General features: G+C 37.5%; 1 protein-coding gene across 12 annotated transcripts in view; it reads right to left on the bottom strand.

Moving 5' to 3' along the window:
• LOC113143332 (RNA-binding protein Musashi homolog 2-like) overlaps positions 1-16,270 on the bottom strand; it is a 208,585-nt gene extending 192,315 nt beyond the window's left edge. For 6 of the 12 annotated variants that reach the window (XM_026328892.2, XM_026328891.2, XM_026328897.2 and 3 more), the window contains exons 1-5: positions 16,061-16,269; positions 15,695-15,735; positions 15,306-15,387; positions 14,681-14,765; positions 5,179-5,220 (exon numbers count right to left, since the gene is read on the bottom strand). In XM_026328892.2, coding sequence (XP_026184677.1) covers positions 5,179-5,220; positions 14,681-14,765; positions 15,306-15,387; positions 15,695-15,735; positions 16,061-16,122 — 312 coding nt within the window. In that variant the 5' untranslated portion in view covers positions 16,123-16,269. Of the gene's footprint in view, positions 1-5,178; positions 5,221-14,680; positions 14,766-15,305; positions 15,388-15,694; positions 15,736-16,060 lie in introns of all 12 variants that reach the window. The other 6 variants (XM_026328889.2, XM_026328893.2, XM_026328894.2 and 3 more) reach the window with 2 other exon arrangements.
• Between the last annotated feature and the right edge of the window lie 9,549 nt (positions 16,271-25,819).

Genomic DNA, 25,819 nt, shown 5'->3' with positions numbered 1-25,819 from the left:
AGTGAAGAATTCCCATCAACTCACTTGTCACTTTTCCGTCGTCTTGGTCCAAGTTTTCTTTGCTTACTACAAGACTGTCTTTTGGTCTCAGTGACACGTCAGTGCATTTAGTGTCAGTTGTAAAACTCATTTCAAAACTGCATTTATTTCAGGAAATACAGCAAATATCTTTTCAATTCAGTCACTCACTGGGTTGACACCTGTGCCATATGCCTTGAAATCCAATGTCAGGTTTGGATAAAAGCCTTCACGACATAACATTCTTTCTCCTTTGCCACTTGGTGTGCTATCGGCACAGTAGAAATGCCTTGACATAAAAATATGGCTAAAAAGAAATAATCTTCTTTAAGATTATAAATATTTGGGGGGACTCATGGTCATAAACTTTAAAGCTGGAGAAAATATACTGATATGGTATTTTGTACTACATTAGGGACTTTTGTCCTTCAGCATTCTTTCAGACTCGTGCAGCTGTGCAGATCTGAGTTGGAACAGGGAAGCTGGTGCTTTTAATAAACTCACGGGGACATTCAAAGGGGTTGGCAGCTATGGAGGTTTCATTTTCCCAGCAGTGAGCTGTGTCATTTAAAATAAGGATCATTTTGAGAAGGGGAATATCATAATGCTAAATCTAGATCAAATAATTGAGCAAGGTGTAAGATTGGATTTACAAGTTCTTATAATCCTAAAAGGCTAAAAAAAAAAAAAAAAAAAGAAGCACGGAAAAGAGCATGGATAGAGAAAGACAGACATGGGAGAGTAAGAGGATAGACAAGTTTGTTTTAAATGTCTCTTTAAACTCAATATTTGTGCACACTGTTTAAAACAGTGGTCTTAGGTATAGGGGTGGGTGCGTGTGTGTGTGCGCGCGCGTGTGTGTGTGTGTGTGTGTGTGTGTGTGTGAGTGATTGTGAGTATATTATTGTCTCATAAAGTAGCATTTTGGATGAGAATGTGTATTTACTTCATGTGCCTTTATTATAATACTTCATTAAAATCTGAGACCTGAAATCTGCAGAACTCCGATACATGAAAGCCTTTTATGCAGGTAAGAACATAAGGTACAGACAGTCCCTGAGAGACGTGTGGGATGCAGACAAGTGGAGGAGGTGGTTGAACTGGTCAATTTGCCATTCACAGAAAGTGTGTGTGTGTGTGTGTGAGAGAGAGAGAGAGAGAGAGAGAGAGAGAGAGAGACAGAGTAGGAAAGATGCAAAGGGAAAAAGGGAAAGTGACATGCAACGACAGAGTTAGACAAAGAAAGAGAGCTCCAGCTGCCAGAGATACAGCAACACTAACAGTAGGCTGCGAACAGGGAAGCCACACAGTCACAGCTGTCACAGGCTGGAGTAAAATTTGGGACAGTGCTTTGATGGTATTTTTGACTGATAGCCCAGAATTACTTTAGCCAACCTACTAGCTCAGTTAGCCTTCCGCTTCACTGATATTTACGGAAGCAATTTAAAACAAGACTTTCTGGAAAGAAAACCATTATTACAAACAAATTACACAGAATATCTGGAAGTGTTGCCACAGCTGCTTCTGTGCAGCATACATCTATTTGTGCACAGATATAGTCTTCTTTCTGCATGCCAAAGACTGCCAGAGACATGGAGACAACCTGTTCTGGATGGCTTAAGAGGCAAATCGCTTTATGCACTGCAAGGAAAGGGTTACGCCCATTGCTCTGAAAATCGTTGCTTCTCCTTCCTTTCATTTCCCTAACAAGCTATCAGAACTCATCTCCCACTGAAGTGGCCACAGTCCCACTGGCAATTAAAATCATGCTGGGACATGCCATGGTTGTGTGTGACTCCACTCTGGGAAACAAAAGCAGTGGCAGCAGCGTTAATGACGCCAACAATTGTGGTAAATCTCGAGCAATGTCGGCAGAAACCGACTCTTTGATTCCTCCAGGAAACGGAGAGCAGGCCTCGTTTACATCTTTCAGTATGAGCCTTACTCAAAAATGCCAAAAAAGGGTATGACAAGAAATAGCTTCATCTCATCTCCATCTTCTTTTTGATTTTCAGGAGTCACAACAGTAGAAAGTTATAAGTTATTTAAGGAGTGAGCAGTATAGTACAGTATCTTAAGATTTTCAAAAACACAATAATTTTGTTGTACACTAACATTTTTTTAAGGAGAAACATATATCCTGTGTCCTTTTGTTTATCTTTGTAGTAATGGCCATCATTTGGAAATAAGTGCCAATAAAGTCATTATAACATATCTAATGCATGGAATTGCATTAAATAAAATAATTACACCAAGAGTAGCTTGTTGTGAAACGAAATGCTGAGATGCTTATTGAAGAAATCCTGACATTTGACAGCTACTTTTAGCTGCCTATCTAATAAAGCCATGGCTAACCCCATCCAGGCTGAATAGGCTAGGAGGAGACCAGGCATAAATGAATGTGCATAAAGCACTTTGCATCACATCATCATTGTTTAATCCTTTCATTCTCATCTGTCAATCATCTACAGAGGCAACCTAATCCCTGAATATTTGTGGTCTAGTCTGCATTGATACATTTGACATGACTTGTGAGCACAGTTTCTATTTCTAATTCAAAATGTTCTTTCTTTAAGTCTTAAGATAAGCAGTAGGGTGACATTATATATTTGATGTGTGTATGCCAGTTTGCATTTCTTTAGCATCCTTCCTTTGATTGACAGCACCTATGGGTACCTACCCTTTGTACACTTTACCAATTTTATGGTACGGGTTTCCACAAAAATTAAAAATATACTAAATTGTCAGACACATGTCATGCAAAAACATATTAAAGTCATATCATAACAATAACCTATAATCCAGGTATAATGCTGGCATTTTAAAACAATTGTTTCGCTTTAAATTCTAGAGTTGTACATCCTACTATATTGCCTCAGCTTGTCAACTTTGTCATACATGGCACATCAGATTTAAATGCTGACTAAATTAAACTCCTTTCTGTCTCTTTACAGTAGAACAGTCCATGTTTTGTGGGGCAATGTCAGTTATTGCTGCTGAAACAAGTTGTTTTTCCTGTGATCCTATCATCCCGGTGCAAACACCTTCAGTTGTTTACAGTGAAATGTCCTCTGTGCTCACCTTCACTTCCTGTCTGTTTTCAGCATTACTCTACGTGCTGTACATACTATATAGTTTTACCATACTGCAGCATTCAGCAGTGAGAGGTCATTGGCAGGTTTACTCCTGAGGTCATTGTTTGCCGTGAGAAAATTAACGCTGATTGGTCTCATTACAATTTGCTCCCCATATCCCGTGCCATCGAGGCACCTGCCAAGCTGAGCTTCTTTAAACAAGAACGAAGCCTATTCAACAGCTGCATAAGCAGCCAAGCAGCCAGACAGTGGAGGGGAAAGAGGGACAAAAGACAGCAAATGCAAAACAGAGAGGACTTTCTAAATGGGAACCTGAGAGCAAGACCTCTTTCAAAGGCCTTAAATCAATTGAACATAAAGTACAAACCCTAAACCCATGCAATGTTAATCTATCTGGCCTAATCCCATTGTTTTAATATTGTTTATAATCCATGTTCAATATGGCCATTTTTCTTCTCTAACAAGCTTGCCCTATAGCCATTTTATAAATCACTGGTACAAGGCTTGTGCAGTGCCACAGATTATGTTGTGGTGTCATTATTATCAATCACTCAAGGTAGAATAACAAATATGTTTAAGACCTGTAGAACAACAAAATGTTATATTTTCTTGCTTCTGTTGCTAAAAACAGAGAATAAATAGTATAAAGACTAAAAATAACCACAACAGCAAGATAAGTTTCTTATTCACCTAAAAAACTGGAAGCATCATCAAATATCTGAGCTGTTTTACTGCATCTTCGACTTTTATGAGTAAGACTCACACCAGAAGTTAAAGTGATATACTTGTTAGGCATGTAAAAAACGGTGGCAAAACCCTGGTAGTTTCTCAGCCATATGCCAATATCCTTAAGTCATACTCTTGCTTTGAAAGCCTGCACTACCAATTCCTCATTTGAAACCTGAACAACTATTTAACAATGCCTCTCTCTGATCTGGTGGGAAGGAGAAAATCTATTATCGATTTCCACCTGGTGTAGGTGGAAAAAGCCCTGATAGCAATGTTGAAAGGCGCAACACTGTACTGTGCTATAGCCTGCACTTTAAATGCTGGGGGTTAGTGTGAGAGGGCATGTCAACAAAGCCCTTGACTATGCCACAGCACCATCTGCACACACTGAATATTTAATTATCAATAGAACAGCTCAAGACCAGTAATCAAGAAAGGAAAAGATAATACGTATTGTGCGGCGCTCATATGACAGTTCCTATGTGGGAGTTTGGCTTATTTTTAAAATCATCTATTGTTTCATTGCTAATTGTGATCATTTCTGCATGCATGGACCAGAATTCAAGATATTTCTAAATCACTTATTTCATTTTTCCCCACTCCAAATGCTAGAGAAAACAACTCAATTGACATATAATTGAGCCAGTAAATGGAATCATCACTGTCAATGAAAAGTCACCAATCATTTCTTGCCTATTCAGTCATGCTAACATCCAGCTATTCACATTTTAAAAAAACTGCCATTTCACATTAATGTGCAACTTCAGAAATGTTTCAACAGAAGACAGACAGACTTGATCTTGATAGCTGACATATCAGACTGCTGTCAATCACATCCTAATCAAGCCAACAGACAAGTTCCCAGAATAAAATGGTTTCATCACCTGTACCATTGAATATCAAACTGACAGTAAAGCTGCATGCTGGAATCCTATTCTGCATTGGACATATATTGTAATAAAAACAAAGTGCATTTCAAAACACTTGCCATTTAAAACAACTATGGTGAAGGATGAAATGCAAGTATATAAGCATGATAAAAGAACTAAAAATGAATAGATATAAAACAGTGAGACAATGCAAGAAAAAAAAACAACAACATAACCTCAATCATGCCGAAAATTTCCTTTAAGTGGAATATGTCCAACTTTAATTGCTTTCGTGAAACAGCATAGACAAGGTGAGAACAACAGAGCCAGACTAGGCATTTCTCTACAATAAACAGACAACCACAGCCTCTTTGTATCTGCTGTGTGAGCACACAAAATTAGGTAAGCTAGTGACATGAGACATAATCATTTTCTTTGAGCAGGGTTAGTGACCAATTTATTCTTACCTTAGGCTGGGCGCGACGGGGAAAGGCAACCTTAGGATCAATCTGAGAATGAGAGAAGAATAGCAAAATTGTTATTAAAGGGAAAGCTTTGATATTTTAAGGGTGAAAAGCAATGAACAGGTGTTGAAAATATTTCTAAAACTCTTGGTTTCACAATCACATGGTCCCATTTTAAATCCCTTCTGGTCAAGTATAAATACTAGTATTTTAATGGCAGTAATACATATTCATAATTTAATGTATTACATTTTGATACTAACTCACACTGATAATAATTTATCCGAGCCATTAAGATTTACAAAAGCTGCATAATCAGCCCCTGGCAATACAGACAGTCTGCTTCTGAATTTGAGAAGCATTTTCAAAATCTAAAGCCGTATTTAAGAGCTGTCAAAATTATTGCAACTGCCTATTAAGTGCACATGAATGACCCAACAAAGTGGTAATCAGAACTTAAAAGGAGGAATTTGTGTAACAGTGGGTCTGCTACATCAGTCATGACTTTAGTCAATTCTGATGTGTTTTTTGACCCTCTGCCCCACAGTCTACCTAGAGGGAAAGGGGGTCACAGTTATGGGTAGTGCTTGATATCTTAATACCCACATAATCATAGCAATTCAGACTAAACAAATAGTGCCTAAATGTTCCTAAGTCGAAAATTTTAAATATCACGTTCATTCCTATGCTCACACAGACCACTTGATTTGCAAAATACCATTCAATGTACTATGCAATATCAGAACCCTAATAGTTACTATATTAATTCCCCCTCTAAAGCAGCCAATCATTCATAGTTACTGTTGGCCTATTAGCCGTCTCCTTATTCGTTTTACTGGTGCAAAGATTTGGCCCAATAATTGGTTTGATTCAAAGTTAAATAAGTTTGCCAGGATTGTTGCTGGAAAGTCCTTTAGGTTAAAAACAAAACAGCATTCATTTTAAGAATCTCTTTCTAATGACATTACAAAATGTGTTATTAGGATTTGAAGAGAGCTGGCCAATATCACTGACCTCATTACTTACTGGAGCAAATTATCTACAATTGATGGAGCTCAAAGACACATTCTAGGCACAACACTGATTGCACTGGGCAATGCACTTTAAGAAACCACATATTAATTACTGGTAATTACTGTGTATGTCTCCAGACCAAATTATTGTTGCTATCTGCCGATTCTGCCAACTCATATATATTAAAAAACAACTAGTACTATCTCTCTCTTTCACACAAACACACACACACACACACACACACACACACACACACACACACATGCACACACACACGCACACACAAAAACTTGAGGAGGCCAGCCTGCAGGTCGTTCTGCTGGTCATGGTTGCAGCGGAGACTCACTTTTATTTTAGGCCAGAATCGCTGATTGAATATGACAGGGAGAAAATGAGAGTCTGAGGCCAGTGATGCCTCTAGATATTGCCAAATAACCAAGAGGATGCATCAGATCAGCCTGTTTCTCCATCTTGTGCTTGTTAACTCATTAGCTTCATTTTCCTCGTTAATTTCACTGGTATGAAGGTATGCGGTGGTGGGTCTCATCGACCTTGCACTTGAATAGCACAATGAAGAAGAACTACCTTAAACAGTAATGTCATCCTAAACTATTCTTGTGTGGATACCTTTGACTTGGAAAAAGAGAATATCCAAAAAAAAAAAAAAAAAAAGGAATTGGTTAAAATTTCCTCTTTTGTAATGCATTACTCATTTACAAAGAACACCATTCATTTGTTCCATATTTTATACTATATACCATGTTATACTGAAATATTTACAATTCTGTACATTTTTTAAAAGTTACTGTCAGCTCAGATGGATCTATTAGAGAAAAACATATCACTTTTACCTGAGTAAAACAACAGAAAGAAAATGAATTAAGAAACACAAGAAGAGAAAAGACACCATCTGCACAGATCAATTAAGCCAGTGAGACTGACTACGTTTTAATGTGTTTGAAGGGAAACCATGATGTGCAATGTCATTGTCATCTTTTCTGTCAGTCTCAGTTATTACTGTTATCTTTCTAAATCAGGTCAAAATGAGAAATGAATTCAATAACACCTGGGTATGGCAACCCTGCTTGTAATGAATTTCATTTAAAGATTTGTTTTAGCACTTAGCCCGAGGCATAACCAATTCAAACTCAATTATTTTGTGCACCCTATTTGAGCAAAGACAACACATTATGCTGTGAATACCAAAATCCTATACTTGGTAATGTATCTTACTTTTTAAGTCTATACAAAACATATCAAACCTCATTTCATCACACAACAGAAGCTAATTGTTTTTCTGCCCTGTTGTGAATTTCTGTTCACTATGAAGATTCCTATTTCCACATGCACTAGAGACCAGTTTAACATGGTGCCACAGTGGAGGTCATATAGTTTTCTGTCAGTTTACAATATTAGAATTATCAGAGAGAATTAAATTCACAGAATTGAGTTAAAATGAGGCTATGATAGCACTTATTTAAAATCACACTCTGAGCGATGCAACCAAATTAGGCAATGAGGACTCAGTAACCAATCCTTCAGAGAAATGCTGTAGCAGCACCTTTTTAGGTCACAACTTATGATGAATGACTCCTTTGAGAAATTTAATTTAGGAGGAAGGGAGGATGTAGCTATTGTTTCATATTGGTTTACATATTCATGTGCATTTATTTTCTATGTTGAAAGTAGCTTCAGACTTAGGGCGTAAAATATGCATTACCCTTTGCGCTGGCAACCCATACCAGAGAACCAGAGATTATGCTGTCTCAGTTTCACCTGATACTTCCTTCCTGAGACATTTTTGTTATGTAACACACATACCTTCAGGTTTGAGATCAGTCAACTGGACCTGGGTAGTACACTTGTGTCAGTAATTCCACATCCAGTATGTGATAAATACTTTCAAAATCTTCACCCTATTTTTTTTAAACACCTATTAGTAATTTATCTTTTACATTTTGGTCCATTTTGTTTTTGACAAAGTACTTTTCTTAGTATGTTTAAGGAAGAAGATACTGGCCTGTTCCTGCTCTGCTACTGCTTTAATTTTTGCACTCTCTCACCTACAGCAGATGAATGCAACAAGTTTAGGCTTATTCTCTGTGACTGGTTAAAATGAATTCTGAGGACAAATCACAAGCTGGTGTAGAGGTAGAGAAGGCAGTTTTAGGAAACCTGTACCAAATAGCACATGAAAATACTTCAGCAGAAAATAATTCCCATAACGTCATAAACTGAAGTCACGTAACTGTGGTGTAGAAAGCAGTTAAAGGACTTTATTAATCTCCCTCTAGGAAATGTCTTTATCATGAAAACATCACAAGCAGTGCATACAAACTAGCTATTCAGAAAAATGACTTGGAGCTGAATGAACAATCTGCTCTGATTCTGAATGTGCTCCACCTCTTAATATTACATTTTATTGGTTGTCAGATCACCTGTTCAGGGGGGATAGCTGCACTATTAAGCACCTGGAATTTATCCTTTTCTTTTACTGTTTTCATTCTGTGGAAGGGTAAAGGTCATTGAGACGGTAACATTTATTAAGGATTGATTGAATGATGTATAACAACATACACAATTTATTATGTGACGAGGTCTGTTGTTACCTTTCTTATAAGAAATGATTCTACATGTTGCGAAGTAAAAGAAATCCAATTTTCACACACCTGAATGGTCCAAAGACAGCTACGACTGGAGGATATAAACAAAATATCATGATGTGATTGAGAAAAGGACTTTAACTGATGGTAAGCTGGGATAATTACTCTTGATAAATATAAAATGAATTGGCTGCTCTTTTGTTAATTGTTATATTTAAGTCAAAAAAAAAATCTAAACACTCCTGTTAAGTCTCTCAAACATGAACATGTGATTGCTCTAACATTAGAATAAATTGGATATGTAGGGGTTTGGCAGCTGATCAAACAGAACCATACATTCGATCATATCACCTATAGGGAATTCAGGTTATATGTGCAACTACATAACAAAACAACAAAATCATAACTTTTCCCTTGTGCCAGGCCCAATTTCTATGTCAGTGTGCTCTTTATGAGAAAAGAAAAATGTTCTTAGTGGTTAGATTAGGATATGATTATTACCAGCACCTGTTATCTACAACTGTCTGTAAGATGCATGAGGTGTTTTTTTTTTCCATTGATTAAATTACTGTAGTCATCTAACAGTAGCAGTACCTGTTATGTACGTCTGTCTGGCATTCTCTAATGTGATATCATTATCAAAGGGCTCAGCGATTATGGAAAATTGTTTTTTGCAGTGTGTGTGCGCCTCAGATAAATTGTAAGCATCCAAACAAGTTTACACATTTCAGGTCATGAAGTACACAAACGCATGGTTAGTGACATGTTAGAGATGCCCTACAGGAAAAGTATCGCACACAGCAAAACAAAACTGGCCTATCTAAATGGAGCACCTTTTAGTATTTGCTCTCCTTATAGCTTCTTTACACCACCCTAAGTCTTTTTCAGATTACGTTTTTGTTATATGATGCAACATCATCTCACAGAGAACAAAAGTGGATTTCCTAAAGACATCATACAACCTGATATGTCAAAATAATAAATGAGAACAGACCAAGAGGAATCTCCCCCTCAACCTCTACCCATGATCTTTTATCTTCACAAGCTTTTACTACAGAGTCTCAGGGGGCTGCTTCTGCATGCGACTGTGGGAGATCAGGGCAGGGAAACAGCATATATCTTAAGTTCACATCTTACAAAAGGATTTCATATATTAATGCTGCTCCTGGGTAAACTCTCCTCCTCTCTCTTAAGACATATCTATACTAGCATGATGATGTGGTGTTTAAGCTAAAAGGAAATGCCTTATCAAAGCTTGCAGCTTCCCCCAATTTAAGCATGTGAGCGGGTCCACAGGAGTGCACGTGTGATACCAACAGAAAAGACAAGAAATTACAACATAAAGGTTTCATATCTGTGCTGTCAATCCTCACCGATTCCTGCTATGAAATAACACATCAAAAAAAAAAAAAAAAAAAAAAGAAAGTTTGTTATGCTCCTCAAATCAATAATGAGAATTTTAGCAATGTCACACTCAGCAAGGAAATTGGTGAGCTATTCTTTTTCCTCAAAAATATTAAACACCCTTATAAGTATGATCCAGATTAATTGATATTACATTACTGCCACGACAAACATCTGATGGTCTGTATGTACTGACAAGAGACAGATTCAGCGATAACTGATAACACCAAAATTAACTGCAAAAGACAGAGCACCTGCTATGCTTAAACAAGAGCAAGAGTTTAGATTACTGGATTGACTTAAAGTCCAAAACGTATCTGTTGAATAGGCTTTAGATCTGTCCAGAACAGCTGTTTGCCCAGGCCTTTTCTTCTCTTTTTCTCTTGGTTTGTTTCCTGACGCACCTAACCTGCCAACGAAGTTGACATGGGGTCATTCAATGATGGCTGGAATTACCCCCAGCATCACACAGAATATGTTTATCTTGCAAAAAACACTAGTAGGTTTTACAAGTCATAATGTTTTAAGACTGAATCTATTAAACTATGATAAATAGTATCACACTGCTTTCAAAGGTAATATTTGCTAGCTCCACCTAGCCTTGATAAATATTTGATCGAAAATTATTTTAATATTTTTTTAGATATACTTTGCATCAAAAAATAGAAAGTGCCAAACTGGGATTAAGCTGCTGCCTGATAAAGCTCTCAGCTGTTACTTCTCATATGCAAAATCATGTACTAGGATCTCCTCTGTTCATAGCAGCCTGCCTCAAAAAATCTTCCAGAACAGATGCTATGAGTTGCATATTTCTAAACTGAACAAAGCATCATGAAAAATGGTAAATATGTTCTGAATTACCAGCATGTGTGTTTTGAAGCCCCAGGCCGTGCATATGTCTCATTCACATTCATCCTAGAGTGTTTTCGAAACCGGACCAGAAGCAGAGCACACAGTTAAAAAAATGTTTTGCCAAAATGGTGATCCGCACTGAAATCTTATGGAACTATCAGTGCAATATCTATATTAATAAATACATCTGTATCTGAAATTGTGCCTGCTTGTGAGAATCAAGACTAATTTTATTCACACATCCAGGATTTGTGTATCTGTAAAATATAATGAGAAACACAAAAAAATAGAGGAAAAAAATGTAAATTGCCTATGATGTTCTACTTTCCCAGTACAAATACACATAAAGCTGTATGAGTCAACTTGTTCACAGTCACGGCTCCTCCAGCCACTCACTCCTTTCAAGGTTACTAGGGACAGAAACACTGGTAAGGCTTCATCATCTAAGCACCGCAAAAGTAGGAGGCTTGTATCAAACCAACATCTGCAAGCACATCAAGAACCATCCAAATTTGCTCAACCAGTCTTTTATTTCCAAGACGGCTCAGCAACTTTGTAAGAGATATGATAGATCCTAATGCCGTGCAATCTTGATAGTGTGAACGTTAAGATATACAACAGCACATCAGCTACATCCCAGTGACTAACAGTTAGGAAGGCAACACGGACAGCTGCCTTAGGTTAGTAATCTTCAACTAAAAGCTGACGGAAAAACAACAGCACATAAGCTGCTAGGAAATATCAATTTCTGCATATATTTGAGTCAACATGATGGTATGTCAATTATACTGTCAACACTTCCATCTGATTAATGCAACATCCAGCAAAAAAAAAAAAAAAAAAAAAAAAACATGGCTTCACTGTGTATTTTGTTTTGCCAAAGCCACCAAATATCTCTATTATTTCAGGGCTATCAGTATCATGAATGTATTTCAGTTTAGGGGTTGTGGAGAGAAATTATATGGCCTTGGAAACACACACAAAAAGTTATTTAGAAGAGAAACACAAATATAATTTGGCTCCATGTCTTTTTAAACACAGACAGTGTAAAAGTCCATGTCCACGATGATTATGTAAATGGTCATTAAAAAAGATTTATTAGGGGCTACCTGGTGGCCTAAGGGTATAAGATGAAAAAATTTAAATGCAAATCCACCAGAAAAAAAAAATGATTGATTTTTAGGTTGGAAAAAATACCTAACAGAGTTAATGACAAAAGTGATAAAAAAAAAAAAAAGAACATTTCACAAGAAACCTCAAAAGACCTGCCAGTTATGTTAGGATGGATGTGTAACAAGTTTAAAGAACTCTGTTGTGCCTGTGCAATATAAGGCCACAATTCAGAGGTGTTGGATTGGATGTCAGACCTTAACATGTCACCATTAAGTTCTCAGGGTGAGGTACTGTCAAATCTGAACAGTGTCTGAAGAATTTGACCTATTTGTGTTGCCCTTATTGTAGGCTATCATTTAAATATGACCAGTGTGATATAATAGCATTGTTTGTATACATATCTGCTCATTCTCTACCATTATCTTTTCGTGTGGACATAAAAAGAAATGGCCCACAATCAGGAAAAAGGTCTTTTTACACTACTAATTCTGCATACTTTTTTTATACAGTATGCAACAAATATTTTAACATGGCATTGCATATATGCTGCAGGCAAATGTTTGGTAACTCAACAACCTTTTGCTTATGGGTGAGAAAGTTATTTTGCAATCAATATGTAAGCATTAACATAGAACTAGCAGTTTGAGACTGTGATATGAGCAGGAGGTCATCAAGTTAAATCCAATGAATATCTTAAAGTAATTAAAAATGCACAACGCTTCTGCTGTTGCAACTCGCAAAGTGCCGTTGGGCAAGGCATTTAACCAACAACTGTTCCATTTGTCAGGCATCAGTGAAAGACTGAAGATGAACAGACCAACTCCCAGGTGCGAGTATATTTTTATGTGCAACCCTGCCTTCACACGTACCCCCCACCCCGACCTTTGCTGTAAGTATATATGCTGTCAAGCTGTCACAGAGTTGTTCATTCAAAATGTCAAGTCTGAAGTTATCAAACTCCTCTCTAGATTCTGCAGCAAAGTATGTTTATATCATTACCCCTTTCAAGCAGCCCCCTATACCTACTTCTATGCATCCCCCTGTATAGATAGTTGAAGGTTTATAATGCCATTAGCCCTACTAACTGGATAATTCAAACCAACCTTGTCTTTTCTCCATATTTACTGATTGAAAATTGAAGAACCACAGTATCTTCCAATCACCCCTGGTGCCATAACACAATAAAGAAGCTAATTACCTTCCAACCATATGTCCACTATCATGTTTAAAAGGCCCATAATGTATTATGACTTAGTGCTATCAATTATTTGTAAGGATATGTGTGTACTTTTTACAATGGTACATGACTCATTTTTGGATGAGTACAAATACTAAACCCATAAGCCCCTTTGGAGAAGTAAAGCCTCCATCAATGAGCTGGTTTGAAAGCTGGCCAGAAAGCTCAGAGCTCCCTAACAAACAAAAAGGGCAGCCACATTACTACAAACTTTGGAGCTGAAAGAACTGAAAAGAATATAATGTAAAACCCAATGCCCAACAAATGTCAAGTTTTCTCAGCTCTGTGCCAATCACACTTCAGCTCAAGAATAGGAACAACAAATCTCCAGTTCACATTACTCGCCATATCCTTTACGGATTTGGAGATTTCAGGGTATCCTTATTATATACTGCCACCTTAAGTACAACCTATTGTTTGTTTCCAATCTTTCAAAGTCTAGAAACACATTTCTCAATAAGCACTATTCCATTTCAAAAACTATGCTGGTATATTTGGATATTACCACCTACTGAGGAGAAATCCCAGACAAATATAACTTCCACTGAACCCTATCTAATCCATCACCACAGACATCTCTCAAAATGACTAGTATGTTTAATTATTCATTTACTGACAAATTTCAAAGGGAAAGTAAGGTACAACACAGTTTTTTTTGTTTGTTTTTTTTTCTTTTACAAATGAGTGTCTGGATGTATGTGCATGAATGAGCATTTATATAATAATTTATATTACAATAACCAGTTACTAATGACATTTTTGTATAAGAAGTAGATTACTGAGCTTCAAAAAATTCTGTCACAAATGCAAAACCGTATTTGATATGAGGATCACAATTTTCACGACATTTTCTTTTTTAACATACTTTTCACACTGGGCATGATACAGTGTGATATCGGCTAGGTCAAACTGTAGTGAGGCAGCAGAACTAGACAGCACGCCCTTGAGTGGGACATGAGATATGCACATCGGCACATGTGGCTGCAGTGAAGAAGGGGGCGTGTCAGCCCCATTCATCCAGAAAAGTGAAAGTGCACACATATAATATTCAGCCTGGAGTTGTGTTTTATTGCTAGGCTCATGTGTTGAAGGGACCATTGCACATTTAGCCCTTGTGCATGACCTTGATCCACACAGCCGGTTAACCTCAGAGGTGTTTCCCCACAGGGCCTTAGGTGGTGAAAAGTCACACAATTAGGCCGTGACTGAGGGTTTGCATGTGTACAACAGTGCCAACACAAAACAAGAAATAAACACTGAAACGTAAATAAAATGAACTCACCGTCTTTGAGTCTAATTCATGGTGTTGTTGAGCTAAGACTTTATCTACACTGGCAGCATCTGTAAACGTAACAAACCCAAATCCTCTGCAAAACAAAAACACAAAGACAAAAACAACAACAATGTTAAAAATGCATCCATACAAAGCCTAAAATTACAAAACACATATTATTTCTTCAGGTGATCACAAATAATTGTGGCTTTCCACAATAAACCACACAACAAATATGCATCATATCTGTATGACCTTATTATTGTCACAATATGTCTTTGTAATGTATTTATAATCCAGATTATGGACGTCCTGTAGCGGATCTGAACCAGAGACTGATGACACTGCTGATCATTATTTGCTTTGTTACAATATGAGACGACACTACAGCAACATTGTGTGGTGCAGTCACAAAGTCAATGTCAAATTGCATTCGGCCGCAGCTTTACAGCAGTGAGCATTTAAGCTTATCTGGCTCGCTGTGAAACCACACACAGGCGCGCGCACACGAACACACGACCACATGCGCGCGCAGACACAGAAACACACTCGCTGGATTAACACTAAACACGGACAAAGTAAGCGATACCATGACATGCACTCGAAAGGAAAAGTAGAAAAGCCCTGCGTTTACCTTGAGCGTTTTGTCGTGGGGTCTCTCATCACCATACATTCTCTTATTTCTCCGAATTTACTAAAATAGTCTCTAAGGCTGTCTGTGAATAGAGAAAATATGTCGGGTCATTTGATAGAAACAGATGGGCATGCTGTTGTCACTGTATTTCAAAAAAAAAAAAAAAAAAAAACACCCCGCGATGCGCATAGGGGTCGAATAGAGGACTTCAGATGGACGGAGATCAAAAATAACATCGTGCGCACACACTAGTGAGATATCCCATACAGTACACTACTGCACAGTGCACATTCGCACATACACCGCCAGCAGCCACAACGAGCACTCAGTCACAGCGACAAAACAACAAGAAATACCGGATACGGTGTAAAAGAGAATAACAGTCTCACCTGGTGAGGTTTGCCAGCTGAGGCCACCGATAAACATTTTACTGTAAGGGGAAAACACAACAGAAGTGAGTCCAGATGTCAGTTCGGCCATTTTGACGACTAACTACTTCTAAAAGCGACCTTAAAGGATAAAGGAAGACTATGAAAACACATTCGCGCTTAGTATTTATAGTCTATCTCCATGGAAGGGGGAGGCCACTCTTGCTACAAAGCTGAGGTCTTTAAAACTGCATCTGGAAACAGACCCGTGCACGGTTTAAGTGCGTACTGTGGGGACGAATCCAGCACGGCAGTCGAAGTCCTCTCCAAGATGTTGTAACATGAAAAAAAATCGTACCTTAGCGTTACATTTAGAAAGATTCTTACCCCGGGTCATGTTGTGAATCATTTAGGCTTCCGGATGTGGCTTGACTCCCGTCTCCTTCCATATCTATTCCAAACTATAGGCTGGGACTACAGTAACAGTGACAGACACACACAGATACGGCAGGAGATATGCAAAGCCCCGCTACGAGAATATTACTGAGCCGGGAATGAAAGCGTCACACGTGGGATCAGCTCAGCCCCCTGCTCCCTCCTCCCTCTCTCAGCATGCTCTACCTTGGCCCACAGGGGGCGGAGCCTGGCTCTGTCACCTAACCAATCCAATTGACGTCAATTCAGGCAATCTGCAGACCAATCCTCCGATTTGTCATTTAATTAAGCAATAAGCCACTGGAGGTGAAAGTGGCTTATTTCTCTTCGAAATATAAGTGGACGCAAAGCACTGACAAAACAAAACAACAATAATAATAACAACAACAACGATACAGTCTCCAGTCAATGCCATTCTTAATTAGTAATGATGAATCTTCGCCTGAAAAAACAGAATCATTTCAAAAGGAGCAGGGCGATTTCTTTTAATTAATTAAAATTACAATATTCTTCCGCCATGCAATATAGTCCCACAGCTAGCAGTAGAAAGTGGGGCAGCTCCTATTTGCACGTGAACATTTAATGTATATATTGAAAACGAGTGTTTTGTTGATACAGTAACATAGTTTCAATAAGCTAAAAACTGCAACAGCAATAGACAATGTGGAGCAGAGTTTAATACAGATACTGTGAAGCACCACTGAAGTGGCATCTTGCTATTAAAAGTATTAAACAAAGCATGCTCTTTGTAGTGATTAAAAATCTAACCTCTAAATAAATGAACATTGTATCCCAAGAAAAACTAGTTTTTTCTTTTTCTTTCCGTTTTTTTAAAGCTAGAGAATAATAACAGCAGGTTGAGGTTTCTTTATTTGTACCCCTAGGTAAATGTGTTTTGCAGCAAGTTGACAAACATTCGCAAACATAACATAACATGACATGAAGTTTATATGCAAAATGGCCACATTAGGTTAATCTCTGTAATAGCAGCTGGAACGAAGCTGTTTTACCATTGCAAGGTGATTTGTGATGTTTACTTTTTACCAGCAAGAGGTGATTTTCATTTAGTGAATTTAAATTTGTTATGTACACATTTAATGGGCCTTCCAGCATTTGGTATGCCTCATACAGTCATGCAGTACTACCATCAATGCAAGACTGCAGTTATTAACAGTCCTTTAAAGTACTTACTGAATTAAAAGATTGCTTTACTGAAAATTTTTAAATACATCTGAGAATACACAGAGAAACAGAATTTAAAATATACTAAAAGGTACCAAATCTTTGGTGACAGGGGGGTTGAATATTAAATAAAGTTTCCTGAGCAATAAACACTGTGCTTAGGCAGATTCAAAGCCTGCAGAAAGGTTCGTGAGAATCTCGACCGCTGACCCAGAGTCCTGACCTTTAACTCCTATATTCATTTTAAAAGCCATGAATAAAGCCAAGAAAAAAAATCAACTTCCTGTGGGTCGTTCAATAAGGTATTGTATCCATACATACAGTTGAGTAATTATAGCTCTCTTTATGTAGATGACTTATAATGAGCTGCCAGCTCTTCCCTCTGCACAGTGTATAATATGAGCAGGTAAGCTGGCCATGCCCCCTTGTGACCCTGAAGAAGAAGAAGCAATGGCAAGTAATTAAAAATAATGCATGACATTTGCAACACCCTGTATACATTATTTCCACACTATGCTACCAGTGGAACATAAGGAAAAATATCATATGCATGAAGTTTTAAATGATATTTGATACATGATCCATTTTGTTTGTATTCATGCCAGACTGCCAGACAACAAATGCAGAAATGCAGCCTCCATTCATCTTGACAATACAAGACATCCCAGGCTCTGTACGCCATGTGACTGGTGATCCTATTTCATTATTAACATTCAGAAGTTTTTTTTTTTTTTTAATAAGCCTGTCTGTGCTGACTGTACAGGGTTCTACCAGAGGGGATTTCTTATCTGGCCAGGCAGCATGTTTTTGAAACAATGACTGAGATAAAACCCAAATAACAACAGTTTTGACAGTTTAAGAGCTAAAAGTCTGTCATTACTTAGGAGACACTCCACAATGCAGCTGTCTGTATCTCCGAAACAAAGGTATAGAAGCAATTGGTGGCAATTCCTTGTAGCGCAGGAGTGTCAAAGAAAATGGAAATATGACACCTTGTGTGAAAGACTATTACTTGTTTTATCTTCTTTGCACTATTGTTCTGTCCCATGCCATTTTATGATACAGCTATGATTATAGTACTCTTGTATATTCTCTAAGTTGTCAAATGTGTGGCAGTGTCCTACAGTATATTGCCTAAAATATGAATATAAGAAAATCACATCCACTCATACAGCTGCAGAGAGAGGGAAGTGAGGGAGGTTATAAATTGATGTGGAATGTGAGCTCTGAGGAACAACAGGCTTTAAAGCTCATCACAAGGTGTGCAAAAAAAAAAAAAAATCACAGTGGATTTAACACATGAAGTACAACCTCTGCTTTTTGCTCAAATAAAAACACTGGAGGCCCAGGTTTCATAGTGTGGTTGTGAATTATTCTGTTTTTTGAACATTGCTTTTCATGGCTTTCATGGCTCATGGCTTTTCTATTCACTGTTGTTATGGCATGAAAGGAGCACAGCCAAACGTGACAGAGAAGGGACAGTAGGTGTGATGTTTTACAATGTCTGATCAAGGCTTAGATACCAGATTTGAACCCAAAACAAACTGATGCCAAGGCAGACGCACCCGGTTCCATTTAAAATCTTTAGTAGTACAGTCAACTAACAAAAATCTTTCATATCTTATGGAGTAAGTGTAGTACAAGGTTGGTGACTCTTGATCTGTTTTAGACTGATTGAAGGAGAAACATGTATAGATTTTTAAATTGAGCAGCCCTCTCCTTTAATCTGAGCAGCCACCGCTGCCTGATGAAAGTGCCTAAAATGTTTATCCTCCTTTAAGCAACTTTAGATGCTGTGACAGCTATGCTTTTGGAGCAGTTGAGCAGTTTGTACTGGGCAAGAAGGAAAGAGAAGGGTTAGACTTTACTACAATGTATATAGAGTATGAACAAAATTACTTTTTCCGCAAATTGTAGTATTATGGATTTATATAGGTGACAGCTTTTAGACATTTTGATTAATGAGGGGAGGAAGAAATTTAAAAAGTAGACACACTTTTATATCCTACCTGCTTTGAGCTCATCTTTGTTGAATCCTAATTCAATATTTATCTTTGAAACAAGGACAATGCAAAGATTTTTGCAGTCATATAGCTATATTGGGGTGACTGTAGGCTGTATTCAGTGCTTAAAGATGAACTGCTTTTCAATAGAGAGGAAACTCAGCATGCAAAAGAGCTTGTAACTAATCGAGCCTTTGCATGAAAACTGGAGGATTTGGGGATTGAGAGAAGTAAAATTGATAGTGTGTGAAAGAGCTGAGGGGAAAAAGAAAGTGAGAGAAGCAACAGACTAACTGACAGTGTTATGAGATGCTGTTTTGAGAGGAGGCATCCTGTTTCCTGTTGCAGTAATCAGTGTTGCTCTCAGAATCTTCACTTGAGCTTGGAGAAATTGTTCTTGGATCATGTATAAGCCCCTGTTCTCTGCACAGGTTTATACATATAATCTGTGCATGAAAAACAAAACAGATTTTCATCTTTACATGCTTGGCAACATAAATTAATGCCATAATGATAACTCCTTACACTGCCATTTACTTTAAAATTAAATTTGTCTTCTGCGATTTTAATTTTTCAAAACATAATTTGCACGGCATGATCATAGTAGCTCACTGCATGTTTTAAGCATGCAAATAATCCAAAATATATTAAAAATAAAATCTAAATTAGACTTAACAGCAAATGTCTTTTATCACTTGTATGAATTTGTTATGGATATTATTCTAAGGCTCTTGAGATGTGGTTAATTTTATCCTTTGGATTTTCTGAATGATTTCATATTGATCACTGGGGATTGAGTGATCTCTACTTTCCTCAGGAGGGCCTATTACAGTGAAATTCAGAATCCCGAGAAAAGCTGCAGATGTGAACAAATTGTCTCCCTCTAGTGTCCTCTCCTTTCTTCTTCTTTCTTTTCTGAGTTAAAGCATCTCTCAGACTGCAGGGAGAGGGCTAGACAGAAACATGCATAATTGACAGTCCTATTTCAGGAATTAGCCACCCACCAAAACTGCAGTCTACCTGCTCTTTCATCTTGCCTGCAATAATTTAGCATCTTATAAAAGTCTCTTCAGCCTTGTAGGATTTAAATGATTAATTTAGTAAATACAGTGTTTTCTGTTGTTTTTGTGTATGTTTTCTTATTAGTGGGTGTGTATAGAACTATGCTGACCAATCATAATATGTGTAGATTACTGGAGATGTGTACCTTCGTTGTCACATAGAGGAGCTGTTTGAAGTCTGATCACTAGGAAGGATGTTCTGGTGATGAGTGATTTCTCTCCCCCATTATGCTTTCTGTAACTACACAGATGAGTTAATTAAGCTGTGCCCAAGGCTTCCCATTAGCATTCCAGGTAGATGATAAATATCTGATAGATATTCAGACAGCCACATTATTAAAAATTAAATTGTAATATTGACTTTTGAAAAATCTAAGCCTCTACAAATTATGTTTCCAAAGTTATCTTGTACTAGGTGCCCAAAATCCCCAAATACTGCATGAACAAAAGATCCAACAGAGGTTTTCCAGAATTAATAATATAAATTTAACATTTTAACAATCCAATCCAAACAAGGTAATTAACATTTGTATTTTTTTTTTAACCTTGGTATTTAGATCATTTACATGTGTGGCTCTTTCAGACCAATCAGGGTCAAGTTAAGTGGATGATGACGACATCATTTACCTGCTCCACTGGGCTGGGAGATAAGCTCATCCCCCTGCTGCTCCCTGGAATGTTCTGGCTGCTGTTTGCACGACTCTCAGAGAGAGCTATGTGTTACAAATGATGACGAGCAGCATTAAAGCATTGCGAAGAGCCATCTTATCACCTGTATAGTCAGCAGTGGGGAGAAAGATGTGCATACTGGCCTTTTGGAGAGCTTTGTCAAGACAGAAGGACTAATACACCCATCCCCACACTGAATGTAAAGATGTCCCAGTCATCTAAGCTGTTCCATTTTTTTCAATTAAACATTTTAAATTCAACATTTTAAATTGAGCTTAATTTTGAGCCTGCCATCACCAAACCTGCTTCTTTCCACTCTCTGTCAAAGTACGTTAAAACCTGTTTTGTTGAAACCCCCCTCAGGACAGCTGTGCACCATGCTCTTTGGTTTATCATGCAAATTTACAGCACACACTCAAGATTTTCTCTGTATAATGGAGTTAAGGCTCACTCATGCATGTGCACAGCTGCAGTTGTTGTTGCTATACGGACAGACTGGCATGCACTAAGCCTACAGATTACTAGCCTGAAGAACTCTTATACCCAGCTTTGTTCACTTTCTCTGGGTTTGTTTATATTAGTGAAGATATTTTTGAGAATATTTCAGTGGCTAAGAATGTTGAGCAGGCCCCTCAGGACACACCAGCTAAGTAGTGGTTTCTGTCTCATGCCCATGCTTTATTTTCTACTAGTTTTTTTCTTTCTCTTTTGATTTTTCTTGCCTTTTTTCCTTTTACTGGCTGCCACCAAATATTCTCTCAGTTGCCAGACACTTTCCATTCTGCAATCACTGACCTTAACAGTGACCTTGCCTTGCCTGTGCCATTGAGAGAAGAACGAGAGATACCGTGTCCTCAGTAACTAAGCTGCAGGGTTGAATTTTGCCTGTGTCATCAGTCTTCCATCTGCTGGAGGACACCTTGTTGTTTCTTCCACATTTCTACACATTTTGCTTTTCAGTTGATCAGTGCCCAGATTGGAAAACATTGCTCTTGGCTGAAAGGGATGGTGAGCTTTGGCATATAGACCCAAGCTGTCAATACAGATTAGGTTTATCAGATAAACTTTATCTGCAACATTTGAGCGTCCTTTGGTTGGGTACCAGCCTAATTCTGGGTTACAATTGATACTGTGACGCAGATTCAGAGGAGATCAAAATAGACAGCCATTGGTTTTAGCCATAAGCAGGCTGCAGTGGCCCTTGTATCAGTTTTGGTCTGTCATGATATTTTTTTTAATTTGGTGCTGGTAGTGTAACAAAGAATATTATTTTAAAAAATGTCTACTTAAATTGTATTTTTTATTTTAATAGTTTCATGTTATCACTTATAGTCCTGCCATTGCAGCACAATCAAATAGTTTGATCAATGGAGATGTTGAACAGGATAAACATGTCATAGCTTTATGTATATTATCAAACTAGAGTTTTTTTTTTCAAGGGTCCTTGGAGTCTCTGTCAAGGGCAAGCTGTGTCCCTGGTGAAGAACACCATCTTTCTAGGACCTGCCTTTTGATAGCAATGCTTTGGGTTTAACATTCATTTCTGTCTCTCTACCACAAGAGGGCACTTGCAGCACATGTCCATGTTAGATTAAGTGTGTATTTATGGACATTTTAGGTGGACTGTGTCTACAGTTGCCCCCAGGTTCACCACCCACAGTGGCTTTCCTGGCTTCTCTTACCTAAGGCACTTCTCTTACTAAGACTATGACAGACCGAGAAGCAGCTGAAACACTGGATATTATTCTGGACTCCTGTTTTTTTATGATTTTTCCAGTCTTAAAAAAAGAGATTCAATTAAACTCAATATTAAGTTTCTTTGTTGTGAGCCAGTTTTATAAGCAACAGTTTCCAAAAACAAAGGAGAATGATGTATGTGTATAGCAAAAATTTAAAAAAAACACTTCTTCTTAATAACAACGATTGTTTGCAGATCGCAATACACTATACTGTTTGCTTTAAAATGTATGCAGCTGTCTTAAAACAATGACACACAAATCTGATGGGGACTTAAATGTACAACAAGACACAAGAGGGCAGTGGGGTTGCTGAGTACAAAGAAGTACACCAAGGATGAGTCTTACTGAGAGTGGAATGACAGAAAGAAGGCAGCTCACTCAAAACAAGCCTGGGTAGAGAGATAAAGAGGGAAGGCATGGCAGCAGTAAATGATGCTAGCTGTCTACACCTTGTCAGTTATTAGGAGAAGCCAAAAGAGAAATCTGACATTACTTTGTGTTGTCTACAGAAAAAATAATTGGCTAGCAGGCCAGCTCACTGGCACATTCAGTGCCTGGAAGAGAAGTCTTAAAGTTCTGCAGCTAAAAGGATACACAAAGACTAAAAAAATAACAATAAAAAGATCTCAATAAAATGCAAATGATGCATCAAAAATTCAGAATCGGAGTGTCAGTTGCACTTTATTGTTACTTTCACACACACTATTTTTTTATGTCCCATAAATTAGACCTAAAGTGGAAAACTACTTCTGCCTCTGGCTAATATGGCATAAAGACTGAAATTTGTGTTGCATAAGAATAAACTCAATAAATGAATAACTGATTAAATGAAAATGCAAGTTAAAAAGAGCAAGTGAAAGTGAAGGGGATAAATAAAAATGAGGCAAACTTCTCTTTCATCCTGAGTCATGCCTATAAATAAGCACCGCACTAACTAAAAGTTCCTGTTAGCTTAAACTTCTGGTTCTAAGCTGTGAATACACAGACCGGCAGGTGTTCAACTTTTTTAAAATAAGGACTAGTCTTCAGATACTACTGTTTACAGATACTACTACCCTTGTTTATATTTATTCTATAATTTATATACAATCTTAAGAATAATATATTACTGTTTGCTAAATCATTGTATCACACTATTATTGACTGCATATCTAATTATCCACTTGTATAGTATTTTCTGAGAATTTTTAAAAACATAATTTAATTGCTTTAAATGTAATTTGAAATTAGCCCCTGTTTGTAGAGCTATTCACGTGTAAGCATTATGTCAGAAGTTTATCATTCACAGTTTGGGTGTTGACTCTCTAGGCTGTGCCTGGTTGACCTACAGTACACTGTCACCTGTTCACCAGGCAGCCTCTCACCTTCCTGTACCACACAGAGCCAAGAGGGATGCTCGTTCCTCTTTAACCAAAATTCCTGCACGTGGGAATTTCTCATTTCTCTTCCGTAAGGACCATATAAATATCACATCCTTGGACAGTCTATATATTTCTGCATGGAGCAGACTGTTCTTATTTATTAACTAATAAAGTGGACCTAGTATTTTAGAGTGGTTACTCAGTTGCCAACTGAGAAGAGTGTTTGCTCTGAGCAGTTACCTGGTGTGAGGCAAGGTCTGAATAAAGCCTTCCTTTATTTAATACTTGAAAAAACAAATCTATTAAGGCTAATTCAATCGAAATAAGTCAATGTTTAATTTTTATTATGGTCATTTTTTTAGCATTGTGCAATTGCAGCCCCCATTAGTGTTGTCGTCTATGTCAAAGAGTCATGGGAAATATGGCTGTTGAATACTTAGGATAAAATAGCTGTGTGTCTGGCCTCTCCCTTGAGAACAGTTTTAAATTAAAACCAACCGTCAGCAGTGCACATTGAAGCAAAATGTGGTGTAAAGGAAAGCAGGTGTAGCAAAATTTAAACAATCATAAAAAAAAGTATATAACTCAGCACATTTTATTGAACTTTACAGAAATTGCAGTTGAGAAGTACCTAAACGTAAACTGACTTAGTGATCTTCTTTAGTTTTTCAAATGCAAATGCAGCTTGTTGTGATGCATATCTTACTACTCTCATACTAATGCGCTATGTAAATGTATTACTGAAATTTAAAATCCGTAGGCTGGCACATCACTGATATGTCCACTTAATGCAATCAAAATCTGAATATCATAACATTTCATATAAATAGGCTGAAAATGTCTGTGCTTTAATACTCTGCAGCAAAATAGCAGTAGGTTAGCATTCCTGGAACGTTCAATTACCATGCAGATCATTTTTCACGAGCGTCACTGAATCATGAAGGACACTTAAATCTAAGATGTGATCAAAATACAGAAGCAGTACTCAGCTCTCAGAGTTTACTAAAGATAGTGACGTGACATTGTCCATTTGTTTGCCCTCTGCTCCACAGAGTCTCTGCTGTTCCTTGTTATGTACATGTCATGACCTGTGTCTTACATTATAATGTCTCCAGAAAAGACTGCTTCTCTAGCGACTGGTCTGGTTTGTTACACAAAATAAGTAGGTAGGCATGAAAGACATCTAGTAAAATAGGTAGAAGAGTCAAAAGGAGTTAGAACTTTGAATGCTGCACAAAAATCAACCACAGACTGATCAACAAAGTATCATCAAAATCAGCCAACAGTTGTAGAAAACTGTGAAAAATAAAAATAAAAGCTATATAATAATTTGTGGTCTGTAATATGTACCAGAAAGCACCTCAGTCAGCCTTGAAATAAATAGACTGTAGAAGCAGATTAGCACCAAGCTACACCTAGGTACATACACTGGTACCTGAATGCATAGTGCCATCATGTGCTTACCTATATTCATTACAATGTTATTTCTAGGTAGGTGAATTTCAAAGGGAGGTTTGTAAGAAGTGTTTTTGTTTCTTTTTAAATTAAAGGATTCTTTTTTAGGATATAATTATAAAAGTAGCCTTATAGCACACTCAGGATAGCAGTGATTATGAAACATAGTCTGTCCTTGCTCTGGTAATTTTTGCTTGAGAAAAAATAAGTAGTAATATAAACATTTAACAGTCGTCTGTGT

This window comes from Mastacembelus armatus, chromosome 14 (assembly GCF_900324485.2).
Source record: "Mastacembelus armatus chromosome 14, fMasArm1.2, whole genome shotgun sequence".
Taxonomy (NCBI): Eukaryota; Metazoa; Chordata; class Actinopteri; order Synbranchiformes; family Mastacembelidae; genus Mastacembelus; species Mastacembelus armatus.
The sequence above is the reverse complement of the archived record's forward strand: the minus strand, read 5'-3'. Positions and strand labels throughout refer to the sequence as shown.